This window comes from Barbus barbus, assembly GCF_936440315.1.
Source record: "Barbus barbus genome assembly, chromosome: 7".
NCBI lineage: Eukaryota > Metazoa > Chordata > Actinopteri > Cypriniformes > Cyprinidae > Barbus > Barbus barbus.
The window spans coordinates 4,993,209-5,021,184 of NC_136735.1; the positions used below are offsets into that span (position 1 = coordinate 4,993,209).

The following is a 27,976-nucleotide window of genomic DNA, read 5'->3' on the forward strand; positions in this document are numbered from 1 at the left end:
ATCTGAATATTATGGTGGCCGAAAGCTCAATGCGCTGCAAATAAAAAAAAAACACCTGCAAATTAAGAAAACAACTTCATCAATTTGAAAACACACGCCTTGCAAATGCTCACAACACAACAAAATAAAGAAACAAAAAAAAAAACACCTGCAAATTAAGAAAATAACTTAATTTGACAACACATGAGCTGCAAATACTCAAAGCACAACCAAACAAAGAAATGCGCTGCAAATAAAACATTTTATTTTGTTGTGTTGTGAGCATTTGCACCACCTGCTGTCAAACTGATGAAGATGTTTTCTTTATTTGCTGGTGCTTTTTCTATTTGCATGTGTTTTCTGAATTTGCAGCACCTTGAGCTCTCTTGGCCACCGTAAAATATGCTGTTTGTCACCGTTGTTGAGATTCATACGCTGATTCTTGATGTCTGTGTGTGCCTAAAAGAAAGATTTTTTTTATATATAAGAACCGCTTGTAAGAAATCCTTCCAAAATTTAAAGCAAACACAGGATCTTTCGCTGTGGAATCACTAAGCTGTTCAAGTCAATAAAGGAAATTTAACTCAGAGATTAGACTCTAAATGAATTCAGTGATTCAGGTTAATTAATGATTGTTATAACATAATCATCACCATCTGACGATATTTGCAAAATGTGACTGTTATAATTCAGTTATGACAAGCAAACAAAATGTAACATTAAAGCTTAAGTCAAGTGTCAAGAGCTCAACTGAAGTAAACACTGACCACTATGATGGTGAGTTAAAAATTATTATTTTATTCTTTGGTGGTTCTGCTTGTTAACATCAGGTGTTTTTATTTTGTGTAACATGAAAATAATGTAAGATATATAACATGAGGCATATTCAAAGTAATATGAAATAAACCTTAGACAATGTAGTGCCATATTTATTTATTTTTTCGGGAGTGAAAATATGGCTGTGAGAGACAAGAACAGCATGTTTAATGAATTATATACACTGTTCAGCTGGAGAACATCTTTTCAAAATCCCTTTTAATAGACAACATCGCTTTAAAACAGTTTCAGTTCTGAGTTGAGTTGTTGAGATAATACACAGATTAAACATCCCAAAATTTCATTAAAGATGATCCTGTACAATTTAAAGTAATTTGTTATATCCTTTTACAAGGTAAGCATGACATACTTTTTTTAAAAGCATTTACTCAATATTAAGTTTGTATAAAGTAAACAAAGCTTTTATATGAAGTAAAACATTTATTTTCTAAGATTTTTTCAAGGTGTCGGTAAACACATTTCTCTTTTGCCCTTTAGTACTGTCATCTCTAATAAAAGAACATTTGTAATATATTTCATAAAACATTAACAAAATAGAGGTGAGACTAGCATCCAAAAATATTGATTCTGCTGTGTATTTTAATATAAACATAACTTAACCTGCACATTATTGGCACTTTAGCGGTACTCTTTTTTACTTTCTGAACATGATTCTGTAGTCCTCTTGTTTGACACAGCCAAGATATCTGAAGAACTTCCTGTACTGCTGCCTGATCTGGACAAGAATGGGGTTAGAGGAAATGAGTGACTTATACAACTCATGAACAAGAATGGAGTGCTCTTTTGAAAAGCATTGCAGGAAACTCCGTTTACTCCCAAAACTGAAACCTGATTTGTTAACGTTCGTGTAGCTACATGAACAAATTAGTTGTTAATGTTCGTGTAGCTGCATGAACAAATTGCATTTCATTTTGCCAAAATGGGTGGGGCCAACTGCATATATATAAGTCGGTGCTGAGTGCCATTTTATCAGAATCTTTTTCCTTCAGTGTGAAGATCATCTCCTTGCTGGACTTTGAAGAAGAATGAAGAAGCCTGCTATTTGGCAGAAAGAGCTCCGGCAGCGGAAAAGACGCTTCTCCTCTCATTGCAAGAGCATAAGTCTTGCCTTACTTCACTCATGGATCGCTTTCTTTCATGAAGGCAGACCTGCACGCAGCCGTTTTGATGAATGATTCTTACCAGGGTGGAGACAGCGAGCAATTAATTGACAATTGACAATCAAAAGCTTCATGCTACAACGCATGCTGGGTATCTAGTCCCTGTGCAGTGAGTACACTTTGACTTTACATTGTGACCATAGTATGCGCTCACATTGAGGGTGCTGTGAGGTTACACTTTTAACTCACTGTTACCTCACATTGTGACCTCATCACGAGTATCCTGGGAGATCATGGTGAGATCACTATGAGATCAAATTGTTGACTGGGTATGCCTCAGCGGTCTCACAGTGCCCTATTGGAGTGAAGGCCCACTTGAATGGCCTCTTCCTGGGCTTAGTCCAGCAGAGTCTCTGTCTGAGATATTTGTGTGGCAGCAGGCTGGTCTTGACCTACATTTTATAAAACGAACGTCCCTGCCCTTCGGGCTTGGATTTTGTCCACCTAGTCATCCTGTGTCCCTGTTAGTGGTCAAGGATATTTTTTGCCAGGGGTCTGGCTGATTCCAGGCCTGTTATGCTCATGCTTCCTTTAAGACTCTCATATCAGTCTCTCTGGAGGTTGGCTCATGAAGCACCTTTTCGTTCTGTCCTTATATAGCACAGGGCTATTGGACATCAATCCCCAAAATGTGGTTCACACAATGTGAGAGAACATTTTGAAAGGGAACACTCCAGTTACTAATGTAACCTCGGCTCCCCAAGATAATGAGAATGAGAACGTTAACATTGTCTGCCCAGCCGTGCTATGAAGCTGCAAGTGAGTCAATGCTGTCAGTGGCTTAAATACCATTTGTTTGTGCAGCTACATGAATGTTAAAAATATCAAGGTTCAATTTTCAAAGGAAACAGAGTTTCTCCCAAAGCATGTTTCATGCAATGCTTGTTCCTGTTATCTCAGGGAACCGAGGTTACGTTAGTAACCAGAGCATTTAAAAAAAATATTAAAAAGGTAACAGAAAGGTATTTTTTAAAGACTAGATTGCATTTTATACCGATGCTTTACTTTTGTTCCATATAATGTCTGTGGTGCAACTGAAATGGTTTATTATAAAGTAGGATGGGAAAATTTCTAACCTCATGATTGAGGAAACAGTAGATGAGGAAGATGAAGGTGCCCTGCTGGGAGTTCAAGATCAGGAAGAGGATCTCCAGCACCTTACTGCCATTAGTGAAGAAACCCAGAATCCAGGAGCAACCAAGAACCACACACTGAGCCAGTGTTTTAAACACCATAATCCTACAGAGAAACGGAGAAAGAAAGAGTTAATGTGTCTTCTTTGTCTATATGTTCTTTTTATAGAGAGATTAAATCATGTTTTTTACTTGGTTTGTTTCATCTGTGAAACTTCAGCATTGAGATTTTTGAAAGTTGAGTTTAAACTGATGATGATTTTGATGAAGAGAATCATGTTAGACTGCAGAGCAAAAAAAAAAAAAAAAGGAAAAATGTTATATATAAAAATATATATAAAATATATATATAATTCCATTGTTTTCCATTTAATAAAAAGTCACGAAAAAAGTTACAAGAGAAATGCGTTTACCATTAGTATCATGCAAACAGGTCCCAGAAATTTTGAGACGAAGCCTTTATCTATTTTTATCCAGCACCTATTTGGGGGAAGATGCAGTCAAATAATCACTAAACAAACATGGATGAAGATGTTGAGCAATAAGTCACTCCAACTAAACTCACTTTTCACTTCCGTAGCCTTTAGGATCCACCACAGCAGACATGGCCACCACAAACAGGGGAACCACATATCCAATCACACACAGGAATCCACTGCTAAGCACCTCCCTATTAATGGAGCTGATCTGTGCTAGTTTCTTCACACAGATGAAGAGCAGTACAGCTTCAATGAACATCCACACAAAGCCGGAGAGAAAGAAGAAGTGCAGAAGGCCTGCGATCACGGCACACAACACCTGGAGACCATGAGAGACGGTTATGATGATTCTCAGTGAGGCTGTGCTGAGCTGTAGGGCTCCTTCATCATTCTCACCTGCTGAGGCCGTATGAGGCTCAGGAACTGCTGTGTGAGCAGGTACAGAAGGTGAGCCAGCAGAAGACTGATGCAGATGTTGATTCGAGCTACATTATTCACTCCAGGACTCCACTGACAAAGGGCAAAGGTCAACAGGTCCAAACTGAAGAACACCAGCCCCACGATCACACACACCAAATTCAGCAACTCCATCAGTGGGTCGTCCTGAGAAAACATGTCAGAGTACATGAGTGTCAAATCTGTGCTGTTCTTCAGTGTTCACTAGAAATGTTCTGTACCTCTGTTGGGCGGCTGGTTTGCAAGATGAGAGCGAATGTTGACAGATGAACACAGGAACACACAGTGTAGCTGCTGTTGGTCTTTAAAACAGAACAACCATCTACAATCCACTCGCTGATATTCCAGTACACACAGGACAGAGAACCGCTGGGATCAAACTCCTGAAAAATGAAAAACGAACATAAAGAAAATACTATAATAGTGAATACTAGGTGTTTTCAGATGTTCATTATTTCTCAGGTTGGATAAAAACAGATTTCAGTCTCTCACTCTGGTGTGTCTGAAGGTGAAGTTGACTGGTTTGGTGAGTTTAGTGTTGGTGGTTTTGGGAAGAGTAGCTGAGATCACAGTGGACATCATGGTTTTAATCGTGTTGTTTGATGTGCTGAAGAAGTCTGGCTTCAGTAGATTCTCCATCGTGTTGTAGCTCATGAAAGCCACAGCAGCTGATCCTGTGCGACAGAAACAGAAATAAACTTGTATTCAACTAAACAATAAAAAAAACCCTTAAGTAAATGTAGTTTAGTTGCATTACATTCATTTTTTTTAAAGTTTCTGATCAAATCAGATCACAACAATTAACGTACTTGTTTCATTGTCATTCTTGGCAATCCCAATGAGATCGATGTCCACAGAAGCTTTTGTTGTATCCAGCAGAGGGATTTTCTCTAGGGTGAACCTTGGTCCAACCATGAAGATTTCTACCTCTGATTAAAAAGTACAGATATGTGAATAAAAATGTATTAACAGTAAGTTCATCGAGAATGTCAAAAGTTTTTTCACAGGTTTTCTAGACTTGAGCACATTAAGTCAATAATTTCAGAGTTTATTAATAGTTTGGTTTTCACTTACCCAAAGTGTCAAGAGTAAAATTGACATAGTCACTTGTGTTTGTCGGTTTTACCAGCATGGACACGAGTTTCTCACTGGCTTTTAACAAACGGTTTCCATCTGAGACCAGTTTATTTGGGTCAGCTGAATCTAAAAACATCTCTGAAGCATTGAGGATCGCATTCAAAATGCTGGTCACATTCTATTTTAGAGATGATATAAACAGGATTATTTATAAATGTTTGAACAAAAGAAAGCTTTGCTGCAAGATTTTATGTATTTAATTTATGTAAGTGACAAATAATGATTATGTTTTCATTTTGTCTTACTGTCAATGGAAGCACTTCTGCTGTCATGTTCTCTATATGGTCAAGAAGATCTACACACCGTCCTGTGGTCTGAAATCACAAACAAGATTTACAAATGAAACAGAAAAATGAGCGTGCAGTCTGAAGTATTTGGTGATTTTGATAACGAAGTAAAATAATTAACAAATAGTTTAGAAGAGTTTTGCATACACACATTTATATATATATATATATATATATATATATATATACACACACACACATTTACATATGTGTATGTATATATGCAAGGAACCAACAACAATGACGAGAATACAAAACAGGACACATTATACTGCTTTATTGTGCTGTTGTTTCAAGTTTTATTGATATTAGTCAGTCACAATTTCAGAAACGAACCCCCGCAACAACTTACCCTGCATTCTTCTAGCGGGTTGATATTCAGACCTGGAATGGGAAGAGTCTTCATGAATTGATGATAGTCAACTTTATTTGCAAAAACCGATAAAAACACTTAAAAAAAATGAACTGAGTGCCGTGCATTATTCTCCACATATAGCGTGTTTATACCCTAAATACGTTTTGTCAAAAGAGCCGGTATTTTCCATTTTCAAGGCATCGCGAGTTCACGTTTTACACTAGAAGCTGATGTTGTTTGTGAACAGAAGCCGATAAGTCCATTTTAGCAAATTTTTAGCAACTTTACCCAGCACTGGGTAAATAGTGGACATGCTGGGTTATTTTGACCCAGCTGGTTGGGTTAAATGTTTTTACCCACCATGCTGGGTTGTTTAATTTAAGTCATCTATTGTTTAAAAATTATTATATTGCTGCCTTAAAATGGGCTGGGAATTAAAAATCACACACATAATTACTAGAGGCAACAGCAGTAATCAAAAGATGAATATTTATTGTCAAGCAAGAACACCCATGGACAAAATAAAAAAACTAAATTTATTTGGGTGAATACAGCATAGTTTAAAACATTACATACATTTAAACTAGTTTAACAAGCATTTTAGAAATTAAAAAGACACATTTAAAAGTAGCATTTTAATTTACGTGTTTTTAACCATTCTCTGTAATTGCTTTTTACTAAAATAGTGCTAATTCTTGTGCCGGTGAAGGGCTGCTGTTCGGGGGGAAACTGCAAACTTTAGACCACCGCCTTGCATTTCACTCGTTGCTGAAAGATGCTGTGACTAACTCCAAAACCTGCTCAAAAACAAACAGTACTGTGGTCAGAGAACATATTTTAACAATCAAATTAAATTACACTCAGTATTATAACGAATAAAATCCATTTATGTTATGCAAGGCAAAGGCTTTTCCAGTGTGAAATGACCTCTGCTCACACATCTTGTCCTTATGTTGCGTTGCGTAAAATAATATAATTTACACCACATTAAAGACTTTAAATTAAATAAAATGTATACACACCTTTATTTGGCTGAAAGACTGCACCAAATCGGCGGCGGTGAGAATCGCTCTCTCCTGTGGACTTAAAAAGCCAGTGCTCTCAGCAGACAACATATCTTTTGAAAAGCATATTTCCCATGTTAAAAAACAGCATTCTTCCTTTTTAGAAACATTGCCAAGCTACAGTCATGCTACCCGTTTCTGATGCAGAAAAGCTAGCCCATGCATTAATGACCTCTAGACTGGACTATTGTAATGCACTGCTAGGTGGTTGTGCTGCATCTCCAATAAACAAGCTATAACAGTCCAAAATACAGTTGCTAGAATCCTTACCATTTCAAGAAAATATGATCATATCGCCCCAATTTTACAGTCTCTGCACTGGCTACTTATTAGATTCCATACCAGTTACAAAATGTTTTTGTTCACTTAGATCTATGTTACACACTACATGAAAGGTAATTTTCAAAATTCCATAATAGGTGCCCTTTAAAGGAACACTCCCCTAGAGTTAAAAAGTTGAGTTTTCCCGTTTTTGAAACCATTCAGCCAATCTCCAGGTCTGGCGGTAGCACTATTAGCTTAGCATAGATCATGGAATCAGATTAGACCCTTAGCATCTTGCTCAAAAATTAGCAAAGAGTTTCGACAATTTTCCTATTTAAAGCTTGACTCTCTGTAGTTACATCGTGTTCTAAGACCGATGGAAAATGAAAACACGCAATTTTCTAGGCCGATATGGCTAGGAACTGTACTATCGTTCCGGCGTAATAATCAAGGAACTTTGCTGCCGTACCATGAGTGCAGCAGGCGCAATGATATGGGTGGTGATGGTGCAGTGGATAAGACACATGCCTTTGGTGTGGTGTGAGAGACCCGGGTTCAAATCCACTGTGAGACACCAATGTGTCCCTGAGCAAGACACTTAACCCCTAGTTGCTCCAGAGGCGTGCGACCTCTGACATATATAGCAATTGTAAGTCGCTTTGGATAAAAGCGTCAGCTAAATGAATAAATGTAAATGTAAATGATATGACGCAATGCCTGTAAGTAGTCCCCAGCTAGGTAACTAGTTATGATATAGCTGGGGACTACTTTTATTCTATTAATTTATTCTCTTCTAATGAGCTGGTGATTTGAATTGGGTGAGTTAAACGAGAGAGACATGCAAAATATGCACAGCGGGGGTCATGAGGACCAGGATATAAGAACCACTTGTTTAGCATTATCCTCACCTGTAGAAGTAGAACTAGGAGATATTGTGGAGGTGACTGGCTTTAAAGAAACTAAAAAATATATACATATGGCAAAACAAAATGTTAAATCACACTCAGATTATGAACCACTCTGTTCTGCAATAAGAAAATCATTGAGGGATTTATTTTAAATAGTCACATTCAGTCTAGAATAATTCTCACATGTAGAAGTAAAACTAATAGATATTGCAGAAGTGACTGGTTGTAAAATAACTGAAACACAACATGTGGAAACAGAAAGTCAGCATTTAAATCTGATTTAACATCCGTGTTCAACATGAAGAGGATTATTAGGAGGAGCTTCTCTTGAAAGCCACATTCCAGTTCAGCAACATATTCACCTGTAGTAGTGGGACTGGTAGATGTTGCGGAAGTGACCATGTGTAAATGAGCTGAAACGATACCAGATGGAAACAGATCTGAAATCACACTCAGATGATGAACTACTGTGTTCTTCATGAAGAAAATCATCAAGAGGAATTTCTTTAAAAAAAAAACATTTCATCTATAATTATCCTCACCTGTAGAAGTAGAACTAGTGTATGTTGTGGAAGTGACCGGTTGTAAAAGAACTGAAACAATAATGTGGAAACAGATTAGACTCAGATGCTGAATTACATTATTATTCAAGACGACGATCATTAGGAGAAGCTTCTTTTGAAGGCCATATTCCAGTCTGGCAACACATTTACCTGTGGTAGTGGGACCGGTAGATGTTATGGAAGTGACCATGTGTAAAGGAGCTGAAACAATAACGTGGAAACAGATTAGACTCAGATGCTGAATTACATTATTATTCAAGACGACGATCATTAGGAGAAGCTTCTTTTGAAGGCCATATTCCAGTCTGGCAACACATTTACCTGTGGTAGTGGGACCGGTAGATGTTATGGAAGTGACCATGTGTAAAGGAGCTGAAACAATAACGTGGAAACAGATTAGACTCAGATGCTGAATTACATTATTATTCAAGACGACGATCATTAGGAGAAGCTTCTTTTGAAGGCCATATTCCAGTCTGGCAACACATTTACCTGTGGTAGTGGGACCGGTAGATGTTATGGAAGTGACCATGTGTAAAGGAGCTGAAACAATAACGTGGAAACAGATTAGACTCAGATGCTGAATTACATTATTATTCAAGACGACGATCATTAGGAGAAGCTTCTTTTGAAGGCCATATTCCAGTCTGGCAACACATTTACCTGTGGTAGTGGGACTGGTAGATGTTATGGAAGTGACCATGTGTAAAGGAGCTGAAACAATACCAGATGGAAACAAAATCAGACTCAGATGATGAACTAAAAGAGGTGGAAAGTCCAGGGGCCAAAGAGTAAAAGTCCTGCCATATTTTTGTTCCACCCACAAACTCAGCCAGCTGATTTCACCAGAGGAGGAACCAAGACAATAGGTGTGTTCGACTTGAAGCGGCGCTGCGCAGAATGACATCAAAGTACAGCAAGAGCGATAAGAGAACAGATGGATCCTTAAGCTTTTGAATTGCTCTCGCGATCGTTCTGCACAGCGCCGCTTCAAGTCGAACACACCTATTCCTTTCAAGTCACAAGCAAGTCTTCAAGTCATATCCCAAGTCCTCAAAGAGTTAAAGATAATGAAATAATTAAGTGACTAATTAAATGATGATTGTGCATTAGTGATGAACACCTGCTGTTAACAAATCAACATCACTGAAGAAAAGAGAATCACAAGAACTACAACTGACTTCAGCCACAGCCTTGGATGAAGTCAATTGGAAGAAAAAAAGAAAAAAAAAAAAAAAAAAAAAAAAAAAAAAAACCTTGCCACCATAATTGTGCTTTAGTTGGGCTCTTGAGCCTTTTAATAACTCAAAGAATTTTCTTCTAAGCAATATTGTTTCACAGTAAACATTTGTGCAATGCTGAATCAGACCTTGAAGTAGCAGATTAATTTATGCTTTTGATGAATGAATGTTCTTGGTTTAAATCTTTCTGGTTTTAGTATCTCTTTTATTAGTTTACTAACTACATTAAACTATCAAGAAAACACTCCTATTAAACAAATACCACCATAATGCTTCAATATTGAGAAAAAAAAAAACAGTTTAGGATTAGGCTTTTTGAGACGGACATTTATCATATGATCATCAACAGTGGTGACAATAGGTGCGTTTGACTTCATGCAGCACTCCGCAGACTGATCGGCGGCTGACTTGAAGCAGTGAATGCTGGTTAGAAAATTTGTCTGACTTGAACCGGGACCGACACCATGTCACTGCCACTGCGATAGGGTTTCGAGAGCAGCCGGCTCACTCAGCCGCCACACTTTCTCCAGAGCGCTAGCAGGAGCACTGATGACAATGCAGCGGTTTCATGATTGGCTAAATTCACCACATGACAACAATGACATGTGTTTCTAACATCTTTAAATCCAATACTGCTCACAAAACTGTGTTTAGTACAGTAAAAACTTTATCCAGCATATCAAGAACCAGCATATGAATCTCAACAATGGTGAACACAGCAGCTGATTTCACCAGAGGAGCAACCAAGTCATTCCTTTCAAGTTACAAGCAAGTCTCAAGTCAAATCCCAAGTCCTCAAAGAGTTAAAGTTAATGAGATGTGCTCAGATGTTGATATTTTATTGGTTAAAATAATGCCACCATCATGGACATCAGTGTTTGCTTTAGTTTGCTTTGCTCATTAACTCTTTGAGGACTTGGGATCTGACTTGAGACTTGCTGTTGACTTGAAATGAATGCCTTGGTTCCTTCTCTGGTGCAATTAGCCGCCGAGTTCATGGGTGGAATAAACATATGGCTGAAGTTTTACTTTCTGACCCCTGGACTATTCACCTCTGACTGTAAGTGCCCTGCAAAATGGACATCAGAGGATATTCCACCATGTTTCCAGTTTAAAAGGAGCATTTACAGGTCCTTCTCAAAAAATTAGCATATTGTGATAAAGTTCATTATTTTCTGTAATGTACTGATAAACATTAGACTTTCATATATTTTAGATTCATTACAACACAACTGAAGTAGTTCAAGCCTTTTATTGTTTTAATATTGATGATTTTGGCATACAGCTCATGAAAACCCAAAATTCCCATCTCAAAAAATTAGCATATCATGAAAAGGTTCTCTAAACGAGCTATTAACCTAATCATCTGAATCAACTAATTAACTCTAAACACCTGCAAAAGATTCCTGAGGCTTTTAAAAACTCCCAGCCTGGTTCATTACTCAAAACCGCAATCATGGGTAAGACTGCCGACCTGACTGCTGTCCAGAAGGCCATCATTGACACCCTCAAGCAAGAGGGTAAGACACAGAAAGAAATTTCTGAACGAATAGGCTGTTCCCAGAGTGCTGTATCAAGGCACCTCAGTGGGAAGTCTGTGGGAAGGAAAAAGTGTGGCAGAAAACGCAGCACAACGAGAAGAGGTGACCGGACCCTGAGGAAGATTGTGGAGAAGGACCGATTCCAGACCTTGGGGGACCTGCGGAAGCAGTGGACTGAGTCTGGAGTAGAAACATCCAGAGCCACCGTGTACAGGCGTGTGCAGGAAATGGGCTACAGGTGCCGCATTCCCCAGGTCAAGCCACTTTTGAACCAGAAACAGCGGCAGAAGCGCCTGACCTGGGCTACAGAGAAGCAGCACTGGACTGTTGCTCAGTGGTCCAAAGTACTTTTTTCGGATGAAAGCAAATTTTGCATGTCATTCGGAAATCAAGATGCCAGAGTCTGGAGGAAGACTGCGGAGAGGGAAATGCCAAAATGCCTGAAGTCCCGTGTCAAGTACCCACAGTCAGTGATGCTGGTGTTGGTCCACTGTGTTTTATCAAGGGCAGGGTCAATGCAGCTAGCTATCAGGAGATTTTGGAGCACTTCATGCTTCCATCTGCTGAAAAGCTTTATGGAGATGAAGATTTCATTTTTCAGCACGACCTGGCACCTGCTCACAGTGCCAAAACCACTGGTAAATGGTTTACTGACCATGGTATTACTGTGCTCAATTGGCCTGCCAACTCTCCTGACCTGAACCCCATAGAGAATCTGTGGGATATTGTGAAGAGAAAGTTGAGAGACGCAAGACCCAACACTCTGGATGAGCTTAAGGCCGCTATCGAAGCATCCTGGGCCTCCATAACACCTCAGCAGTGCCACAGGCTGATTGCCTCCATGCCACGCCGCATTGAAGCAGTCATTTCTGCAAAAGGATTCCCGACCAAGTATTGAGTGCATAACTGAACATAATTATTTGAAGGTTGACTTTTTTGTATTAAAAACACTTTTCTTTTATTGGTCGGATGAAATATGCAAATTTTTTGAGAATTTTGGGTTTTCATGAGCTGTATGCCAAAATCATCAATATTAAAACAATAAAAGGCTTGAACTACTTCAGTTGTGTTGTAATGAATCTAAAATATATGAAAGTCTAATGTTTATCAGTACATTACAGAAAATAATAAACTTTATCACAATATGCAAATTTTTTTTAGAAGGACCTGTATATTCCACTCAAAGCATGCAAGACTTGACTACTATGCAAACGTTCTCATCACGTTAAATAACCCTGCTCACTTCTGTAGTTCTCTTTTTAAATGAAACGAACTTCAGCCAATTTTCTTGTGTGCAGGGAGTAGAACACATTGATCAGTGAACAATGAGAAGGGACCATGTCAACCTGAACAGAGTTTATTTATGGAGCCCTCTTCTAATGTGGTGGTTATTTGAATGAGGCGAGTTAGAAAAAAGCGACATGCTAAATATGCAGAGCATTTGGGAGGGGGTGTTCAAGGACAATGATTAAGAATCGCTGGTCTTACTTGGTTACTTGATATTTGTTTTTATCTGTCTTTTTTCTCTCTTCCTCCCCTCTTTTTTTCTGTTAAATTCTGATTGTAGTTTTGTTGTAAAGCACATTGGATCAACAAGGGCTGTGTTAAGCTTGTGCTCTATAATAGAATTATCCTTATCTGTAGAAACAGAACTACTAGATGTTGTAGAAGTGACTGGCTTTAAAGAAACTTAAAAAAAAAAACATATGGAATTAGATAAGTTAAATCAGACTCAGGCAATGGACTACGGTGTTCTGCAACAAGGAAAACATTGAAGGATTTCTTTTAAATAGTCAAATTTAGTCTAAAATTATTCTCACCTGTAGAAGTAGAACTAGTAGATATTGTAGAACTAGAATTAGTAGATATTGTAGAAGTAGAACTAGTAGATATTGCAGAAGTGACTGGTTGTAAAAGAACTGAAACAACAACATGTGGAAATAGAAATTCAGCATGTAAATCTGATTTAATATATGTGTTCAACATGAAGAAAATTGCCCTGCAGAGTTTGGATTCATCCATAATTAAAGCCACCTGATCTAGCTAACCAAGTCATTCAGGGTTATTTGAAAACTAAATGGTATGTGTGTTGAAGCAGGGCTGGAACTAAACTCTGCAGAGATGCGGCCCTCAAGGAACTGAGTTTGACACCCCTGGTCTAGAATTATCCTCACCTGTAGAAGTTGAACTAGTAGATGCTGGGGAAGTAACAGGCTGTGAAGAAACTAAAAAAAAAACAAAAAAAACAGATGGAAAAAGATGTTAAATCAGATGATGAAGTATTGTGTTCTGCAACAAGAAAATCATTGAATGCTTTCTTTTAAATGGTCACATTCAGTCTAGAATTATTCTCACCTGTAGAAGTAGAACTAGTAGATGTTGTGTAAGGGCCTGGTTGTAAAAGAACAAACATCAACATGTGGAAACACAAATTAGATCAGATTTAGATGCTGAATTACTGTGTTAATCATGAAGACAGTTATAGAGGAGTTTCTCTTGAAAGCCATATTCCAGTTCAGCAACACATTCACCTGTAGTAGTGGGACTGATAGATGTTGTGGAAGTGACCATGTGTAAAGGAGCTGAAACAATACCAGAGAGAAACATGTTAAATCAGACTCTTCATGAAGAAAACCATCAAGAGGAATTTATTTTAAGAAGCCACATTCAGTCTAGAACAGTGGTGTCAAACTCAGTTCCTGATGAGCAACAGCCCTGCAGAGTTTGGATTCATCCATAATTAAAGCCACCTGATCTAGCTAATCAAGTCCTTCAGGGTTATTTGAAAACTAAATGGTATGTGTGTTGAAGCAGGGCTGGAACTAAACTCTGCAGAGATGCTGCCCTCAACGAACTGAGTTTGACACCCCTGGTCTAGAATTATCCTCACCTGTAGAAGTTGAACTAGTAGATGCTGGGGAAGTAACAGGCTGTGAAGAAACTAAAAAAAAACAACAACAAAAAAACAGATGTAAAAAGATGTTAAATCAGACTCAGATGAAGTACTGTGTTCTGCAACAAGAAAATCATTGAATGCTTTCTTTTAAATGGTCACATTCAGTCTAGAATTATCCTCACCTGTAGAAGTTGAACTAGTTGATGCTGTGGAAGTAACAGGCTGTGAAGAAACTAAAAAAATAAATAAATAAAACAGATGGAAAAGATGTGAAATCGCTTTCTTTTAAATGGTCACATTCAGTCTAGAATTATTCTCACCTGTAGAAGTAGAACTAGTAGATGTTGTGTAAGGGCCTGGTTGTAAAAGAACAAACATCAACATGTGGAAACACAAATTAGATCAGATTTAGATGCTGAATTACGGTGTTAATCATGAAGACAGTTATAGAGGAGTTTCTCTTGAAAGCCATATTCCAGTTCAGCAACACATTCACCTGTAGTAGTGGGACTGATAGATGTTGTGGAAGTGACCATGTGTAAAGGAGCTGAAACGATACCAGATGGAAACAAAATCAGACTCAGATGATGAACTATTGTGTTCTTCACGAAAAAAATAATCATCAAGAGGAATTTCTTTTAAGAAGCCACATTCAGTCTAGAACAGCAGTTAATCATCCTGGCCCACACGATCCCCGCTCTGCACATTTTGCATGTTTTGCTTCCAAGATTTGTTCATGGACAATGATTAAGAATCACTGGTCTTACTTGGTTACTTACTCTCATTAGAGTTACAAATGACCTGCTCTATCATCTGATCATGGTTGTATCTCTTTATTAGTTCTACTGGATCTTAGCGCTGCGTTCGACACTATCGACCACAACATTCTTTAAAATAGACTAGAACGCTTTCTTGGCATTAGTGGAAGTGCCTTGGCATAGTTCAAATCGCACTTATCTGAACACCATCAGTTCGTAGCAGTGAATGAAGAGGTATCATATCGATCACAAGTGCAGTATGGAGTACCTCAAGGTTCAGTACTAGGGCTGTTATTTTTCACGCTTTACATGTTACCCTTGGGAGATATTATCAGGAGACATGGTGTTAGCTTCACTGTTTTGCTGAGGATATTCAGCTCTATATTTCTTCACGGCCCGGTGAAACACACCAAATTGAGAAACTAACGGAATGCATAGTTGATATATTTAAAAAAACTGTATAAACAGAACTACTAGATGTTGTAGAAGTGACTGGCTTTAAACAAACAATCAAACAAAAAAATAACAGACTGAAAAAGACGTTAAATCTGACTCGGATGATGAACTACTGTGTTCTGCAACAAGGAAATCATTGAAATATTTATTTTAAAGTCACATTTAGTCTAGAATTATTCTCACCAGTAGAAATAGAACTAGTAGATATTGTGGAAGTGACTGGTTGTAAAATAACTGAAACAACAACATGTGGAAATAGAAATTCAACATCTAAATCTAATTTAACATCTGTGTTCAACATGAAGAAAATTATTAAGAGGAGCTTCTCTTGAAAACCATTTTCCAATTCAGCAACACATTTACCTGTAGTAGTGGGACTGATAGATGTTGTGGAAGTGACCATGTGTAAAGGAGCTGAAACAATACCAGATAGAAACATGTTAAATCAGACTCTTCATGAAGAAGAGGAATTTATTTTAAGAAGCCACATTCAGTCTAGAACAGTGGTGTCAAACTCAGTTCCTGATGAGCAACAGCCCTGCAGAGTTTGGATTCATCCATAATTAAAGCCACCTGATCTAGCTAATCAAGTCCTTCAGGGTTATTTGAAAACTAAATGGTATGTGTGTTGAAGCAGGGCTGGAACTAAACTCTGCAGGGATGCTGCCCTCCAGGAACTGAGTTTGACACCCCTGGTCTAGAATTATCCTCACCTGTAGAAGTTGAACTAGTTGATGCTGTGGAAGTAACAGGCTGTGAAGAAACTAAAAAAAAAAAAAAATAAAACAGATGGAAAAGATGTGAAATCGCTTTCTTTTAAATGGTCACATTCAGTCTAGAATTATTCTCACCTGTAGAAGTAGAACTAGTAGATGTTGTGTAAGGGCCTGGTTGTAAAAGAACAAACATCAACATGTGGAAACACAAATTAGATCAGATTTAGATGCTGAATTACTGTGTTAATCATGAAGACAATTATTATAAGGAGTTTCTCTTGAAAGCCGTATTCCAATTCAGCAACACAAGTGCTATTCTATGTGCTTGTACACAACGATATAGAGCTTGGCAAACTACATCACGCCGCATTGGATTCCGCCATGTTTTAGGAGCACACACGCTCAGGAGCACAGAGTGTAAACACACGCAAATCACCACAGAAAAAAGCTGACCGTTAACTTAATATTTTTTAAAAACCATCTTACATACTCTTAGAATAAAATGGAATAATATGCAAATCTCTTTAAATAAAAAAAAATTGCTTTGGGGTTTGTCTGAGAGGCTGCAAAATATTCATTATTCAGTCTCCTTCACTACAGTGGTACTGATACAGGCTAACTGCTAGATTAGCAAAACCATGGCTATTTATTTTAAGAGAGAATACATAGCTAGATCTTAAACAGTGGATCGTTTAGCATTGTTATATATATCACAATATTGCCCAGTAAATCTGCTGAGTGTAAAGAATTAAGGCAGGTAACAGAACTTACTGTAAGCTGCTTTGAAACGGTGTGTATTGTGGATGCTATGCAAATAAATAATGAACCAAGTTGAAGATTCCTTACTATTAGAGATGCCGAACAATGATAAGTGATCGAATAAATGAATGAATGAAACTTAATCCTTACAAACAAGTGGCCGGAGATCAAAGAACTGCCACAGATAATTGTAATTTACATATATGATTTTCTTTTATTTGTAGTGTGAGGGCTTACAGTTTAATGTAAATCACTGTATATATTAAATCTACAGAGATCAATTACTAAGCCATTTCTTATTTGAGTTGTTATCTAGTTTCAGTTTAACTTTCATCCGAGTTCCGCAGTGAATGTAGACATTTTATAGGCTATTATTTTATGTTTATGTGATTCAACTTAAGATCGCGTTAGAATGATTAAAGCTTACTGTATCAACATAGTGTTAATCAAAAGCAGAGGTATTTCATGCAGACACTGATAAGGGTTAGCTTATGGCATCTAATAATGTCTGCAGGAAATACCTCTGCTCTTCATTAAGGTGAATTTAATTTAAAAAGCCACATTCAGTCAAGAATTATCCTTTACCTGTATAAGTACAACCAGTATATGCTGAAGAAGTGACTGGCTGTAAAGAGACTGAAACAATAACAGATGATGAACTACTGTGCTCTGCAAGAACACAGTCATTGAAGGATTTATTTTAAATGGTCACGTTCAGTCTAGAATTATCCTTACCTGTAGAAGTTGAACTAGTAGATGCTGTGGAAGTGACTGGCTGTGACAAAACTAACAAACAAAATAAATAAATAAGATAACGGTAACACTTTACAGTAAGGGTATATGAATTACCATGAATTCATGCATAAATTAATGTGTGAATTATGCATTACTTCATGCATTAATATCTCATGAATTATCAGGAACTAACATGAGTTCAAAGTCTTTCATTCATGACTTCATGGATGAACAACACCTTAATTAAGACATTAACTAAGTTGAGTACATCATCATGATTTATGATTTATTACACATGATAATTATGTTTTCTTTGTTCACAAAAAACAAAAACAAAACAAAAAACATGGTCTTATAGCCATTGTGGATAAAGCTATGTTTATGGTGCATGATTAAAAAAAAAAGAAAAAACAGAAAACATGATTTTGTGCATGTAAAGCTACTTGAATTATTAAAGGAATATACAAAAATCCACATTACCTCATGCATGCATATAGGCTAGAACAGTATATCGATTAATGTGAGAACTAACGTTTTCATTAAATATGATATGAGTTATCAAGCATGTTCATATCTTCTTCATAGTAGCCTGCAGATAAATGGACAGGCCCCAACATTAGCCAATCACAGCACATAGTATGTGAATTCTGTCAACATCCAAATAATCATCATTAACTAAGCATGAGCTTCTCTTGACTTCATCATGTGTGTGGCCCCTCAACTAAAGTGGTGACTTGGTCCTTTTCAATACTGATAAACAGTGTGTTATTAATGATGGCATAATTGTGAAATGACATGAATATGAACATGGAAGTTCAAGCTTTTGCACACAATGTTCTGTGACCACAAAGGGACTTTGATCGTAACTTTGATAGTGGTTAAGGGACTTTTTTCTTCTTTTTTCTGAAACAGTATAACCCAGTTAAATCAACAGCAGTGCCTGGGAAGAGCTGAGAAGGAATTCAGTACATATACCACAAACTTTAAGTGCCTGTATATCTGACCACTCTTTACAAAACCATAAATCTGGATAACAAAACCATAAAGGATTAAAATAAAATAAAAAGATGAAACAAGGTTTCACAAACAGCTTGGTCTTTTTTAAGGTAAGGACAAACCTTTTATTGTAACAAGCTACTGATGTGGACTCCTCGTCAAATATTTAATGTTGAACAAAAATAAACTGATCAAATAAATGGCACAAACATGGCAGTACATAAACAAATTGTCCTTGTCCCAAACTTTGTAAAGAGTTTGCAGATATACAGACACTTAAAGTTCATGGTATATGAAGTCACCACTATAGTTGAGGAGCCACACACATATGATGAAGTCAAGAGAAGTTAATGCTTAGTTAATGATGACTACTGTATTTGGATGTTAACAGAATTCACATACTATGTGCTGTGATTGGCTAATGTTGGGGTCTGTCCATTTATCTGCAGGCTACTATGAAGAAGATATGAACATGCTTGATAACTCATATCATATTTAATGAAAAACATTAGTTCTCATATTAATCGATATACTGTTCTAGCCTATATGCATGCATGAGGTAATGTGGATTTTTGTATATTCCTTTAATAATTCAAGTAGTCTCACATGAACAAAATCATGTTGTTGTTTTTTTTAAATCATGTACCATAAGCATAGCTTTATCCACAATGGATAGTAAAGACCTTGTTTTTTTTTTTTGTGAAAACATCATGATCATGTGTAACAAATCATAAATCATGATGATGTACTCACCTTAGTTAATGTCTTTATTAAGGTGTTGTTCATCCATGAAGTCATGAAGGAAAGACTTTGAACTCATGTTAGTTCCTTATAATTCATGAGATAATAATGCATGAAGTAATGCATAATTCACACATTAATGTATGCATGAATTCATGGTAATTCACGTACACTTACTTTAAAGTGTTACCAAAAAAACAAATGGAAAAAGATGTTATATCAAACTCAGACGATGAAGTACTGTGTTCTGCAACAAGAAAGTCATTGAGGGATCTCTTTTAAATGGTCACATTCAGTCTAGAATTATTCTCACCTGTAGAAGTAGAACTAGTAGATATTGCGGAAGTGCCCGGTTGTAAAAGAACTGAAACACAACATATGGAAACAGACTCAGATTAGGAGGAGCTTCTCTTGAAAGCCATATTTCAGTTCAGCAACACATTCACCTGTAGTAGTGGGACTGATAGATGTTGTGGAAGTGACCATGTTTAATAGAGCTGAAACAATACCAGAAGGCAACAGATGTTAAATCACACTCAGATGATGAACTACTGTCTTCTTCATAAATAAATTAATAAATAAATAAATAATCAACAGGAATTTCGGTTAAGAAGCCACATTCAGTCTAGAATTATCCTCACCTGTAGAAGTTGAACTAGCAGTTGCTGTGGAAGTGGCTGGCTGTGAATAAACTAAAATAAATAAATAAATGAATGAATGTCAGATGGAAAAATATGTTAAATGAGACGATGAACTACTGTGTTCTGCAACAAGAAAATCATTGAAGGGTTTCTTTTAAATGGTCACATACAGTCTAGAATTATTCTCACCTGTAGAAGTAGAACTAGTAGATGTTGCGGAAGTGACCGGTTGTAAAAGAACTGAAACACAACATATGGAAACAGACTCAGATTAGGAGGAGCTTCTCTTGAAAGCCACATTTCAGTTCAGCAACACATTCACCTGTAGTAGTGGAATTGATAGATGTTGTGGAAGTGACCATGTTTAATAGAGCTGAAACAGTACCAGATGGAAACAGATGTTAAATCACACTCAGAAGATGAACTACTATCGTCGTCATAAAAAATGAATAATAACAATAATAATAATAATCAACAGGAATTTCGGTTAAGAAGCTACATTCAGTCTAGAATTATCCTCACCTGTAGAAGTTGAACTAGCAGTTGCTGTGGAAGTGACTGGCTGTGAAAAATCTAGAATGAATGAATGAATGAATGTCAGATGGAAAAATATGTTAAATCAGACGATGAAGTACTGTGTTCTGCAACAAGAAAATCATTGAAGGATTTCTTTTAAATGGTCACATTCAGTCTAGAATAATTTTAACCTGTAGTTTCAGAATGAGAAGATGTGCAAGTGACCGGAACTGAAAAAAAAAAAAAAAAACAACGTGGAAACAGATGTTAAATCAGATTTTCAGTGTTCATCATGAAGACAATTATTAGGCGCTTCTCTTGAAAGCCACATTCCAGATTATGGACAGTCACGATTCAATATTACAGTCCAGTCCAGCATCACCCTTACCTGTTGAAGTGGAACTTGTAAATGTTGTAGAATTCTCCAAATGTAAGGTTACTGAAACATCAACATATAGAAAAATGTCAAATCAAACTCAGATGCTGTGTTCTTTATGAAAACTATTATGGAGGGTCATGTTTCAAAATTACAGTCATATAAACTTGAGCAGACCACCAGAGCACTGGTACAGATTGAAAAGTATTGAATCTATATATTGATCAAGTGTGTCATGTTCTGTCTGTTCTCTGTGCTTTAGTTATATTCAGTTGGTTGAGATGTTAAATGAATCGCGATACAATTGGGGGTAGGAGTTTATATGAGTGTATCTCTGAGGAGAACTCTCTGTCCTCAGAAATGTTTAGATGGTATTTTTTTCTTTTTTATCTTGCCTCCGTATAATGCATATTAAAGTATGCTTTGTTTATGTGCTTTGTTTACAGCGTTAGCCAAGTAAATGCTGTGTCACTGCATTTTGCGTTCTCGTATAGCCCGTCTGCTGTTTTTGTTTCATTCATAAATTTTATGTAGCATAATTTCACAAAGGAAGTCAGGCCATTCTGTTTTTGCTTAAGATTTCGAAATTATACATTATCTAATTTCATTAAAATAAATAAATAAAGTTGTGGGGTTCAAGCCTGAATTACTGAAACTTGAGAATGATATGTTGCACAGTTGGCAGTAGATTATGATTTCCAGGACAATTTTCATGTGTAAGTTGTTGTTATTTCACATTATTATTATTATTATTATTATTTAGTTTTTATTATTATCATTCATTAATATTCATCAGTGATCTTTGTTTTGTTTTTTTCTGCTGTTTCAGCAGCAGCCATACAACAGTCATGCCGAATATGAGCTCGGCTGGTGTTATAGTCTGATAGGGATGTAAATATTGACTCAAATGAGTTTGTTATACTGTTCACAATACTTGATTTCATTATACAATTTAGACAAATGTAATTTATTTTTAAAACAAGACACATTATAAATGAATAGGTGTTATTTTGTATTTCTAAGACAAAATGCTGCACAACATGCTGTTTTGTTTCCTTGTGTTCCCTTGTTTCCTGGTTCTTGCGCGTGTAGGCTATATCTTTGTAGATGTTTTTGTTGTTATTACTAAAAGTACACTGTATTCAGATCCTGCTCTCCTACTTTCTGAGTTTGCCCATGTTACAAAAATATTTGATTTAAATTATTCAAAATTGAGGAAAAAAACTCAAAACTACTGCCTTAACTTCTTTTATCTTTCCTTAATTAAATAACCTCATCTCATGGTTTGAAGAGAACGGTGAGTTACATTACCATTTATTGAGATGTCCACTGGTGTGTCGGTTGTAGAGCTGGTGTTAATGCTGTGAACATCTGAAAGTTTGAATGAACACTAATTAATCTGCACATTTCTCATACATCTTACACACTCTTTTATTCCTTTTTTTACCTAGAAATACAAGCACACTCTCACATCTGTTCAATTCTACGGATCCACAAACATTCAGATAAAACACAATCCAGCAGAGGAAACATCAGACTACATTACCAGCTGAGCTTGTCTCTGGTGTGACTGTTGTAGCATTGCTGATGATGTTAGGGAAATCTGAAAAAAACAAAAAAACTGATAAATATAAAATGTCTATTTATAAATATAAATGCTATTATGCTATTAAATGTCTGCTATTATCTACTGCACATTTCATTATCTTCTATCCCTTGTTTTTACCTAGAAACACAAACACACTCTCACATCTGTTCAATTCTACAGATGCACAAGCATTCAGTTAAAACACAATCCAACAGAGGAAACATCAGACTACATTACCAGCTTTGCTCTTCTCTCTTGTGACTGTTGTATCATTGCTGGTGATGTTAGTAACAGCTGAAAAAAGAAAAAGACTGATAAATATAAATGAATCAACAATAAAAAATAAAAAACACATGAAAATGTTTGCAATTATCTACTGTATATTTCATTCTCTTTTGTCCCTTGTTTTTACCTGGAAACACACTCACACATCTGTTCAGTTCTACAGATCCAAATACATTCAGTCAAAACACATTCCAACAGAGGAAGCATTACCAGCTGAATTAGCTGATTTGTAAACCACAAACAAAAAAGATGCTGAGCCAAAATGGACAGTTGATGTTCCAGAAACAGTAAGGTGGCTCTTTTGTTTTGTTTTGTTTTATTTAGTTTTGTTTTGTATACAAAAAAACTAGCCATCTTACTATTTCTGGAGCATCAACTGTCCATTTTTGGCACATACAGGAAAATTAAATATTGACTGTTTTTAGCATTTTTCATTTGCCAGATTGAATGAAATAATTGAATGATCGGGTGGGAGCCGATTACATCTATCCTACATTATTTTTCTTAAATTACTTGGTCTTTAGAGTACAGTGTGTTACAAAACCAGTGTTAATGAGCTGGTGTTAATGCTAAAATGCTAATTTGCTAATTGTCAACCACAAAATCAAATTGAAATAGCAAATTGAAAATATGTCTATTAGAAACATGTCGATTTCGCATAAACTTCCTTTTAAAAAATTAATCGCGTTAATCACAGTCCTGGACTGTGATTAATCACGATTAATGGCAAATTTAAAATGCTAGGATTTACCTGTAAATGTGTTGAAATAAAGAAATGCATGACAAACTAGTTTAAGGAAACAGAACCTTTCACATCTCACAAGTATGAGACATAATCCTTATTATTCTTTTGTTTTGTTTTTATTAAGCCATTATAAGCCTTTATACTGACAATAAAACGTTTACCAAGCCACATCATTTCAATACCAGTACACATTTATCCAACTATTATCAAAAGTATTTCTAACTAAATACAACAAAACATTTTCTTGCGACCTTACATGATTATGACTAAATGCATTTGGACCTGTTCTGCAGGTGCATTAGAGCTAGCATCATGCTACATAAGACAATTTATGAGATTGATAGTACACTTTTACTCAGAACTCACTTTAAACCACCATTGAGTGTTTGTAATAAATTCTTTTTGCGATCACATGTGTGTACACTTTGGGCGGCCGCGGTACATTATAAAAGTAGCCCAAAAAAACGCAACCCACGGCTCTGTAATCTTTCCCGCGACTGTATTTTCAAAACAGCCCAATTGTGCGGGAAAACTGCAACCCTGGCAACACTGGTTCCAACACTGTACCCTTATCACATATGAGTAGAGAGAGAGAGCTGCACTTCCTCACAGAATGCACAAAATATAAAGATATCAGAGACCACTACTACCCCAAAATTAATCAAATATTCCCCCAATTTAACACCTGTAATCCAACCCAAAAACTCAGTTTCATTCTTGGCGAAGAAGCCAAATGTTCTAATATAGCTGCAGGATTTGCATCTTGTCATCTCCTGAGGGACAGCCAGAGAGAAACAAACAGCCAATAAACACACACTCACTCACAGCTCAAACACACACCCATTAGACCTACACACATGTATATAATGTATTCAAATGTATTCTAAGTTCAGTTGTTACATGATTTCTGACAGAACGGTGTTCTATTGTGAATGCGTGTATAGGACAGTTAGCAGAAGTCAGAGATTAGTGTTGTGGATATTTCTCTTACAAAATCGCATCAGTTCATATATATTCAACCCCCAGAGCCATGTGGGACACTTTTTTATTATGGATGGATGCGCTTTACTGGGCTTCTTTTGGACTACTGAAAAATAACACCCACCCACTGCCATTATACAGAGCCAGGACGTATTTAAATATAACTCTGATTGGATTTGAAAGAAGAAAGTCATACACACCTAGGATGGCTTAAGGTATCATTTTCATTTTTGGGTGAATTATCCCTTTAATTATCATGTCTGAATTTCCTGCGTAACACATGTAACCTGCCAAAACTCAAACGAAATCGCAATTCCTTTAGCATTTGAATTTCCGATGTCTTACATGGAAACCTGTCAATCAGTCTCAGGGGTGGGTCTATACTATTGGGCATGTTTGTATTGCAAAGCGAAGTGGCACCTAAGCACCACGCCTGCCTGACTGTTTACAGCCACCGTACACTACAGTTGATGCAAATGGATTTTAATATTAAGTTAACTCACTTTGACTGTTGCATGTTCTGTGACAGCTGTGCCTAGATCTTACTGGTTAAGTGTCATAGGAGTAGCAGCATTTTGTGTTTGGTCAAATGCATCAAGTGTAAACAGAGAGATCTTGTTTGACGCAATGCTTTATTATAAGACAGGAATCGTCAGTGAGTGAAGTCAACTCCCAATACAAAATATCCTTCCTTAGAGTACCCTGCACGTCAAATATTACACTAAAAGGGGTACCTGAGTGTTAAAAATTGACGCCAAGGGGTCTTCTTCTTCTTTCGTTTATTGGTGGATTGCACCAAGTCCCATGCATTACTATTTCCCAATGTTGTTGACATCTTTGAATTATTTGTTTTTTAACTATTGCTTTAATTTTATATCTACTCTAGGATATTTCTATGTCTATACTGGTGTCCAGGACAGCTTGTTTCACCAATTTATCTGCAGCTTCATTCTCTTTCACTCCCACATGAACATAATAAAACCTCCTTTAAACCTGCATTGCTTATCCATCTTAAAGCCACCACTACAACAATTAACTCTCCTGAAAAATGATAACTTATTTGAAATCCTTATCTTTCTGGACATTTGTAATTTTGTAATGAGAGATACTATACCTACGTATGTGTTCATTGTCTGGAGTTTTTGATGCATCTGAACAGACTTGTGTTAAATGTCCATACTCTGTCCACAAATATTCCCTTACCCAGATTTCCTCAAATTCACTCATACCTTCTTTCTGTCTAGATTCTAGCATTTGTAGATCAACTATAGGTTGAGGCAAAATCCACAAAGGAACTAATGATAAAGTCACTCTTCAAACAATACTTAAATTTTTAATATTTAATCCCTCTACTAAATCTCCAAAGATCCACCCAAAACTATTACATTCCTGTTTTCCATGCTCCCAACATTTCCATACTACTCTTATTTTGGGATGTGAATTATCTTGTGCCATTAGATTTGCCAAATATACCGCAGTTAACTGTTGTCTTCTTAAATTGAAAGGCATTTCACCCACTTCTACCTAATACATAATAATGACTGATAAATATCAATTAATAAACAGAGGAAACATCAAATTACATTACCAACTGAGGTCATCTCTGGCGTGACTGTTGTATCGGTGCTGCTGGTGTTAGTAACAGCTGAAAAAATAATGACTGATGAATACCAATTAATCGACAAACAAACAAATAATTAAATAAATAAATAAATAATGCATTCAATACTCGAATAATACTGCGTACAAAGGGAACACTTAAATATATTTACCATAAAAGTATGTGAAATAACAACAACTTCACCTGACCGAGCCTTAAGACTGCACTGAAAACGATACATGTAGTAATGCCTTAGCAAATCTGCTTGGGCACCAAATAATTTAGACAAAATTTAAAAGCCAGTTCCAGTACTTCATACCTGAACCCCATGCAGTAGACTAGCTTGATAAATGTAGATCAAATTAAATCTTTCTTCCAATTAAAATGCTATATAGCATGAATGGGTATATAAACCTGCTCGGTGGTACAAAACATGAATACCAACATTACATTTAAATAATTAAATTCTTGTATATATGAGTCATTGTGGCTCATATGCACAATTGTTTGTAATCTATATGACTTTTTAGTCCATCCCAGAGCATTGGAGAAGGAGAAGATAATGAGAACATATCATTTCAATCTGTTTCTCACATAAAGGACACATGACTTGGAAGAAATGGGAGACAACTGTATAGCCTATATGTCATATGGATTACTCTTAGGATACTTTTATGACTTTGTAGCTTGATGGCTTCACACTAGGCTACTTACACAGAATCACAGAGATGACAGCCAGGGTTCTTATAAAACCTGAAATAAGAAGAAAAACTTCAGATCAATCTTATGACAATTAACAACTTCATCATCTGACTTCAGTTCGCCTTATAAAGGTTGAGTTGAAGGCTGGAGTTTGTTGGGGCAGTGTGAACTACTAATCATGACAAAAAATACTCACTTTTATGAAGAGAGGAAATCATTGTCAGTGTTGACAGTCTGATGTACCTCTCTATATCCAAAACCAGTTCAGAGGATGAGCTTCCTTTACTGCTTAGAGGGAAAAAGCTGATTAGTTTGGCATTGATACATGACTCCTTTTGGTTTCATCTTTGTGTCAAACACACATGGAATATTCTACTGATTTTATTCATTTACATGTTACAAGAGTTATAAGCGAGGAGAGATTTCCTCACATTCAAATGCCTTTGTTTCCAGCATATTTTTTTTTAAACGTGTACATATTTGTATTAACATATAAAGTTTAACAGCTGAGATGTAAACTGAACAAGTTTCAGAGACGTTTGATTGGCAGAAATGAAAAAAGGGGACCAATATCATAAGTTGCAGAGAGTATCTTGTGTGTCAGGAGCTGCTTTAAGTAATATAGTACATCTCATCCTCATGGACTGCAGCAAATTTGCTGTGAGATGTTACTACACTCTTTCACCAAGTCACTTGCATGTTCTCGAATTTGTCTGGGGGTACATATGGTCACAAGTGGTCTGTCATTACAAGGATGATCAGCTGTCCTTCCTGTCTCCCTGAAGCACTGTCTTAGTTATCTTACATTACAGACATTAATGACTGTTCCATGTGCAATATTTATTTATGGTTCATTGAAAAGCATGAAAACATTGTTTAGATTCTTTCCAATAACGATGTCTAAAAGTTATTTGGATATTACAAAATTAGCTTTAAAATACAGTACCTTTTTGTGTTTATATACATATAAATAAATACATTTTCACTAGGAGATAGAAGATCTTACCCGATGTGAGCTGACGCACAAAGATCCTCACAGACACTGATCAACTGACTGATTAACTAAAATAGCAATGCGTGT

General features: G+C 36.5%; 1 protein-coding gene across 1 annotated transcript; it reads right to left on the reverse strand.

Moving 5' to 3' along the window:
* Positions 1-756: 756 nt before the first annotated feature.
* On the reverse strand, positions 757-27,976 carry LOC306872456 (uncharacterized protein). Its single transcript, XM_079421019.1, has 47 exons — positions 27,902-27,976; positions 27,092-27,180; positions 26,908-26,946; positions 26,182-26,238; positions 22,820-22,876; positions 22,541-22,597; positions 22,306-22,365; positions 21,007-21,057; positions 20,810-20,848; positions 20,625-20,675; positions 20,425-20,475; positions 20,292-20,342; positions 20,103-20,153; positions 19,908-19,958; positions 19,775-19,825; positions 17,725-17,775; positions 17,575-17,625; positions 16,366-16,401; positions 16,228-16,278; positions 15,878-15,928; positions 14,797-14,847; positions 14,621-14,656; positions 14,483-14,533; positions 14,295-14,345; positions 13,936-13,986; positions 13,760-13,795; positions 13,579-13,629; positions 13,225-13,323; positions 9,286-9,336; positions 9,115-9,165; positions 8,944-8,994; positions 8,773-8,823; positions 8,602-8,652; positions 8,422-8,472; positions 8,060-8,110; positions 5,821-5,852; positions 5,427-5,495; positions 5,119-5,299; positions 4,854-4,973; positions 4,537-4,718; positions 4,266-4,427; positions 3,985-4,191; positions 3,675-3,907; positions 3,523-3,589; positions 3,302-3,393; positions 3,053-3,215; positions 757-1,531 (listed from the first exon to the last, which is right to left on the reverse strand). The coding sequence occupies exons 2-47, from the start codon at positions 27,111-27,113 to the stop codon at positions 1,451-1,453; spliced, it is 3,300 nt and encodes a 1,099-aa protein (XP_079277145.1). The 5' UTR covers positions 27,114-27,180; positions 27,902-27,976; the 3' UTR covers positions 757-1,450.